The 7,571-nt window shown below is 43.7% G+C and overlaps 2 protein-coding genes across 2 annotated transcripts; both read right to left on the bottom strand.

Moving 5' to 3' along the window:
- Positions 1-3,456: 3,456 nt before the first annotated feature.
- N7529_001067 (GPI anchored serine-threonine rich family protein) lies at positions 3,457-4,299 on the bottom strand (the record flags this gene model as incomplete). The annotated part of the gene is made up of 3 exons (XM_057236598.1): positions 3,457-3,644; positions 3,721-3,968; positions 4,040-4,299. The coding sequence occupies 3 exons, from the start codon at positions 4,297-4,299 to the stop codon at positions 3,457-3,459; spliced, it is 696 nt and encodes a 231-aa protein (XP_057103401.1).
- An 891-nt stretch (positions 4,300-5,190) lies between these two features.
- Positions 5,191-7,247, bottom strand: N7529_001068 (uncharacterized protein; the record flags this gene model as incomplete). Its single annotated transcript, XM_057236599.1, has 7 exons — positions 5,191-5,825; positions 5,885-5,936; positions 5,996-6,144; positions 6,428-6,536; positions 6,585-6,740; positions 6,791-6,894; positions 6,965-7,247. The coding sequence occupies 7 exons, from the start codon at positions 7,245-7,247 to the stop codon at positions 5,191-5,193; spliced, it is 1,488 nt and encodes a 495-aa protein (XP_057103402.1).
- Between the last annotated feature and the right edge of the window lie 324 nt (positions 7,248-7,571).

Below are 7,571 nucleotides of genomic sequence, written 5' to 3' on the forward strand. Positions count from 1 at the left end.
ATCGCTTAGCACTATATTGATTTATTCTTGACTAGATGGCAAGATCCGAAGTAGCTTATATACGTGGTGCGGACAATGGAGGAGACTAAGTAGCGCTTGCAGGATAGAGCCTGTCAATTTGTCGATCGGGTAAAGTAATACAATAGCCGAGAATAACGGAGTGCATTTGGTCTTTTGGTGTATAGAGACTTGTTCTTAGAGAGGGCCTTGATCTAATGATTAGGATGATCTTTGATGCCCGAAAATATTGCTGCTAAAGCGACGCATCAACATAGGAACCGGATGTTGCGTACAATCATGTATGTATGACAATAGCAAATTGATCAGCAGGCATCAAACATCACGAGCCATGTATTAATTGCGACGGGCCATATAAAATCCAGGAAACAAGTGAATTTCAACCCAAGAACTAGTCAAGAGAGGGGAAGAAAGGAAGAGTAGCAAGGAGAAATGCGAGCGAAGTCCTGAACCCTTTCAGCGAATAAAATGTGTGTCACCCCTTAACAAGAGCCAGATCGGAACATTAATGACCGAGTCATCTTTCACGACAATATGCATCCGAGATCTAATAAAAGTAGAATGATCTACGGTTGCTTTAGGGCCAATACTCCAGACTACGAGTGGGCCGTACGCCTGCACGTACCTAAATCTTGGTATGTACCTCCATCTGTATGTATATGTGTATGTAATCCTGTTATATACTAACGTAAGGATGTGTCCAGATAATTTGTCGCAAAGGATACCTTTTTGACAGAATCCTCAGCCTTGCCGAGTGGCTTCAGTCACTGGGACACTGCTTGCGGTGCTTTCCCACTGTAGATGTGCTTGTCTGGTTGGCCCCCAGTTCGACGCTCTTAAATGATTAGTCACCCCTTTTTTGTTTTTTGCTTCTTTTTGTATAGATACACTTTGAAAATTCCCAAACCAATAGAAAAAGATAAATTTTGTATCTTAGACTACAATTTTCGACCTTCATGACCCACAATCTAGCCATTTTGATCTCTTGGCCAAGTGGGCCGGAAAGGTCTGAGCAACGGTCTGATCTAGACCTTTACCCTTTCCTTTGTTACGTCTTTCTTATATATAATTTTGTTGCTTGTCTGCTTTTTTTGAGCTCAGTTTTGTGGAGGATGGGAAGTTCCTAGTCAGTATTACAGAAATTTACGCTCAGTTGCTGAGACTTTGGAAGGTGATGTTGTTGTTTGAGGTAGGAACTATAATACCTAATCGGGAATGTGGCCCCACAACAACATAGTGATAGTGATGCCTGCAGATTATGGCACCAAGTCCGTAAGGCTGAAATGAACCCAAGTAATTGCTTGGCGAATATATGTAAGCCCGATCTGCAAACTTGGAACGATTACCACTATCAGAACTCCTGGAATACCTTTTTTCAAATCAGAGGACAGTGACCCCGTCCAGGTTTCGTACCGAGGAGCAAATGGATGCTAGAGTATACAATATAAGCTACCAAAGGCAAAATAGTGAGAAACTATTCATTATATACAGGGTCACAAGGAGTCGTCGACAGAAAAGTGGATGGAATGGTCAAAATATTCTGCTTTTGATTCGTACACGTGTTGATAAACAAGCTAGGATCAGCATTTGGGACCAAGGACCCTATTATTCTCACGCTTGTGTGAGGAGGCCTAGATAGATATAGACCTACAGGAGCAAATGAAGCAAGTCCAAAAGATAATGAAAGACAGTGAAGAAAGCAAAGCTGATGGAAACGTTGGGGAAAAAAGATATTCATATCAACCGCAGTAGTTCCCTTGATGTAATTGATTTGGGTGCATTTTGACGGATATAGCAGTGTCTGCTTATTTGTGCGCTTATGCACTCAACCTTCGACCATTAGAAAACTTTGAAATGACATATACGACTACGCTCTGTATAATTCTATGTACTGCAATTTCAAGCACATACGACCATAGGGTGTGGAAAACAGGGCTTCCCGTCCGCTCAGCCGTACTTAAGCCACACGCCGGTGAGTTAGTAGTTGGGTGGGTGACCACCAGCGAATCCTCACTGTTGTATGTTTTTGCTTTTTTTTTTACAATCTTATTCTTGGACCGATACTGGTGTCGACCGGGTGTAATAGAATCAGTCTGCCAACCACCTACCTACCTACCCCTTACCTATTTAGATGAAGTTTCCAAAAGTCAATTATAGCCTCCAAATCAATCGTCATTAACTGCGAAAATGAACTGTATTATGTGCTCTCATATTGTACAGGCGATGAGTGCAAGATGAAAATATAAGGAAGGGTACTTACTCCGTGAAACGTATACGTCCACGGGTAAAGTTCATGATTCCTCCAAAAATCCTTACTACAGCCATGGAATTTGGTAAACCTTATTATATATATTCTATATTAACTGAAGCCCACTTATACTTTCCCTAGGTGAACAAGTCTACGCTCGAAAAAGAGGGGCGCTAAGAGGGAAAAAGAGATATCAGGAATTTTAAACTTGATACCAAGAGTAAACGTCCGCTCTGATTAGTCTAGAAAAGAATCACGGAATAAGTTAAAAAGGGAAATCCAAAAAGAAAACCCAGCAAAGAAAATTCTAGATGATCATGATGAGGATCACAATGATAATAATACAATCAAGATCAAAACAAAAGTTTACCAAAAGACAACAACCAAAAAGAAACCAAGAAATAAATAAATACACCGGACCAAAAAAAGAGAAAAAGAAACACAAACACGAGCATGAAGACAGCGCCGGCAACTCAAAAACCCAGCGGTAGCTTTGATTTCTTTTGTTTCTTTTGTTTTATCGTTTTATTATCATTATTGGAATTTTGGAACTTTTCTTTGAGGTCTTCTCACTTTTATTTTATCCTTGTTGTCAAAAGCAGGATCTGATGCCTGAAGATGCCCTGTTCCAGACCACTCTACTCAATAATGATTTACTTCTCTTTTTATATCTCCTTTTGCCCCTACCTAGAGATACATTATTTAGGATCGAGTCTATAAGCTTTGTCCTTCGCAATGACACTGGTGATGAAGATATAAGACCATATAGTAGGAAAAGCTTTCCAAGGTTGACAGCTGTAATTCTTTCAACACTTAACCACTTTTCTTATTAGGGCGTCTGCCATAGTCATTTATATATGTATTTTAAACTCTACTTAGGTATGAGTATAAAGCAAGGCATTCTGAAGCTTGAATTAAAAAGCAAAACACATTTACCCCAGCCGCTGTAATCTTAGGATAAATATTTACTGTTCTAGTTTGCAGCCTTCAATTAGTTTACAGGAAGTGGGACATACACATACATCTATGGAGATATATACTTAAGTAGTTGTTGTATCCTGCATACTGCGTTACGAGTTAATTTTCACCACTAGACCAAAATACAAATTCGCACCTAGTCTAAGGAGTGGTGGCTTGTGGTCAATTTTACAAGGGGTCAAGGTAAATGAAGTCTATTACTACTAATTCTACTACTGTACGTTGAATAGCGCGAAAGCAGCACCGAGTAAAGCCATAACTCCCTTGGGAGCGCTGAATTGAGATGATGCAGCACCAGTCGAGAGTGGAGAGGTGGCGGTGGCACCGGTGGATGAACTGTCGGAAGAGGTGGAAGACGTGGTCGTGGATGAAGATGTAGCAGATGAGGTGGTGGTGGTGCCTGTGGTAAAAGGGAGTATTAGTATAATCGCCTTGGAACATTGTGTGGAGTTGCATGCCTGAAGAAGACAGAGGACTAGTCGACGACGCGGGTGTTGAAGATATCGAGGATGGAAGGGTAGAGGTAGGCGACGTGGAAGTGGTCGCAGTAGATGTTATGAAAGAGGAAGTGGAGGAGGAGGTGGTGGTGGTGGTGGTGGAAGAAAAGGAGGTGGTTGAAGAGGAGGATGTAGTACCATCATCAGAAGCGCCCTTCTCGACAGTGAAAACGTCACTGAGGGCGAGCTGGCCAGCAGAATCGATGATCTCTATCTCGTAGCCATTTCTAACCAACGACAGAATGGTATTAGTGTTGTTTTTTATGTTCACCCAACTCTATCTTCATCTTCTACATACCCGTTGGAAATGCTAGGGTTAGGCTGGGTCGTGTATTCGCCCTCAGAGGTCTTGACGTTGTCCCCCAATTTGGTCTGGAAGGAGCCATCCTGACTTCGAAGGATGATGCTGATTACCGAAGGATCACTAGACTTGCTAGTGAATTTGATGGTTTTGGGAGTGGAAAAATCCCACACCGTGGATGAGGACGGAGTGGTGATGGTGATTGCCAAAGCCGATGATAGGAGGCTCATAGCGGTGATGGTGAATGAGCAACGCATTTTGACTGAATGGAATTATGGAATTACTAGAGAGTGTGCTGGGGGAATGTCCGGCTGTTTCTCAAGAAAAGGCTATATATATCTGGTCGATAGCTTGGAAACTAGGTCGTTGAAAGATCTATTTACAGAAATCAGTATGGTTCATCTGAAGCCTAGCGCATTGAGAATACGAGATAGTGCACGCCTTGCACAGAAGCACTTGGGCAGAATACGATCCCTTACATGAGCTGAGCCTCTTGTGGAGATACTGATAAAGCCGAGGGGTCATTCTAGTGTCCACGTAGTGGAACAACGAATGGGCACTGCTAGGCTCACCTCTGCATCAGCGACCCGCTCTGTTGCGTCGGGTCCATCAAAGTAAGCATTGCACCTTATCTTTCCAATCAACTTTTCGAAACGCATTGGGACCTGTGGACTTTGCTAATAAAGAATTAAGCTTCTAACTAAAGGCTACAACCATGTCAGCACTCGCTTAGAAATGAGACATGCAGTAAACACGAAGTACACCGACAAGGCTTGGAAATCGAGGGTATCATAATTAGAAACATATTGTCGTTATATTGTATTGTTACTTACAGCTGTGAATCAGTACCGATAATGACTGGTAATTTTCACCACATGAGCTAGATCTGTACGCGCGTCACACAGTGTTGTGCCCAATAGTCAAAACTAACTGTCGGACTTCTGCTCCAAGTAAGGACTTTCTAGTGACTCAACATATCCCCTATTTTCCTTTGTAATTCACCAGATGTTATATGAAAGCAATGGAACTGAATATACGGAGTATCTCGTCTATAGTAAAATCACTGCAGAAACCAAACAAACAAAATTGAAAACTAATGCGGAGTACAGGAAGTATGATCGAAACAGAAGGAATAGCGGTCTAGAGAGTTAGATGGAAATGTAGGACGTGGTCAAAGCAGCCGTGACTATCAATGGGCTTATCCCCCAGGACAAGCCGAACATGGACATCCCCGCGCCAGTGGAAGTTCTTGGACTTGCTGACGAGGCTGCAGATGTTTGGGTGTGATTTCCACAAATATTAGTGCTTCGGTTCAAGCTTTCAGTAGGATAGTACACCCTCGGGCCTCCATCCAAGCTGAGGTCCACACTGATATTGCCACTGGAATCAGTCACAAATGTTTTGCAAGACAAGAGCTCGGTCACATTTTGTCCGGATGAAAACCCTGTGCCGTCTGAACCAAGCGTGATTAGGGTGGTGGCATTGGTGGCTGGCTTGGCTCCCAGGTTGGACACTACAGTCACAACCTGGTTACCGGTAAATCCCTTGCGCATGGCCAAGATGTTTGTTGAGCTGTAGATTGGCAATGAGAGGTACGACAAATAGTCGCTCCCCGACTTCGTGGATTTTCCTCCGTCGCGGCTCGCATAGGATCGAATGTGATTCAACGACTGGACCAGCAAAGGTAGCGAGGTCGAGTTCATCGAGTATTTAGTAAGCCATAGGGCCTCCCGGTTGACAGGATTGAACCCACCTGATAGGTGCTGTTCTTCCCCGTAGTAGACTGTATTGTTTCTATCAGTGTCTTTGACCTTAGTTGCTATTTGTGAGGGCGCAACATACGGATGGGGATACCGTCAGCGAGTATATTGAATGTGAGAATGTTGCGCGCCAGCTATACAGAAGTGGCAAAGTCAATACGCGCTGACAAAAAATAAGATGCGTTCAACTTACCGATATGTCTGAAGTATACGAGCCAAAGCGCGGGACATCCTGATTCGATGTGAACGTTCCCAAGGGAAGTACATCGTCGCAAGATTTCCTGATGTAGTCGACAGACTGTATGACCCTGGTTAAGTCTCCATTGGTCGTGTTGAAGGCCTCTGTTAGGGTATAGTATCTAAAACGTGTCAACAAGTCTTTTGTTCATTTTGAGGCGCTACTCACAGTGGATAATTCAAAAGTCCGTTTAGACTGGGTTGCAGAGAACAGTAACCGGATGCGTCTCTTGTGGCCCCTTCGCCCATCGTGAAAACACCCGTTGATTTATTGAAATTGGTGAAGAAGACGGGGGGATGTTCAATACACTGTCGATTCGCAAGCCATCAACTACAAAAGATAAGTGTTATTATTTAAGTTGGAGAGATAGAAAATTTCTAGACATACTTGAGTAGTTCGAAACCAACTGCGAAACCCAGGTGCCCAGAATCTGCTGGACTTCCTGATCCTCGTTTCGCAGATCTGGAAGCGATATGGTGTTGTCTCCCATCCAGCACTGATTGAGACTTAGTAATGCCTTCATAACACTCGATGGCTGACTTACATCCAGAACACAGGTGTTATTTGTGGGGTCCTCAGAAAGCAGCTTGTAGTCGTGAAAATACTTCTGATCATTGAATGGATTGAACTTGCTGTAGTCAACAGTGGAGGCATTTCCAGCCCAGGCCATGTCACCAACAACAATGTCCAGCATCAAGTACTATATTCAAATGTTAGTATTGTGGGTAGACATCGCAGCCGGCGGCTCACCATGCCACGCGCGTGCAACGCTGCGGATAAAGCTTGGAGGTCATCGGAAGTGCCAAAATGGGAGTTGATGGAATACAGGTCATTTGGCCAATACCCATGGTATGCTATCATCCATCAATCTTTAGTTCTCTGTATTCTTTATCCGTTGTCAGTAAAGATGACAGATGAGCATACCTGAGAGATCCGCTGTGCGAGTTGACTCCTGGCTTTGCACGGGGGAGATCCAAACTGCATCGAAGCCGAGTTCCTGAATATAATCCAGCTTATTTATGATACCCTGTAAGCTCCCACCGCAATACTTTCCCAATCCTGTATCACAAGAAGCGGTGGTTGAGTTATCGGATCGAGCGAAGCGATCGGTGACTACTTGGTAGACCGACCGACCGAGCCATTGGTCTCGGGATGCCGCATGTACTGTCCCAATGGCAGCAACTGTCAAAATCTTCCACCACCACATTGTCGGTGGCGTTTGCATGACAGATCAATGAAGGATCAAATAATGGATGGAGTCGGAGGCAATGAAAAGGCGACTTGAATTAATTGACGATGTCATATATGCTGGATGGAAATGATCTACGATGAGGTACCGATGTGTATGGTACTGTATGTGTAATACATATACAGAGTATTAATGACCTGTCATGTATTCTGTCGGCCCGATCGGCAGCCCGCCTCGAACCAAACTCATCCCAATTGACGGCACTGATGGGCTCTAACGACAAACGGGCAGACCCTGGTGGGTTTTCGAATGAATCGTCTTTGGGTTCCGCTAGCCTAGTTG

The sequence above is a fragment of the Penicillium soppii genome, assembly GCF_028829465.1.
Source record: "Penicillium soppii strain IBT 18220 chromosome Unknown utg000001l, whole genome shotgun sequence".
NCBI lineage: Eukaryota > Fungi > Ascomycota > Eurotiomycetes > Eurotiales > Aspergillaceae > Penicillium > Penicillium soppii.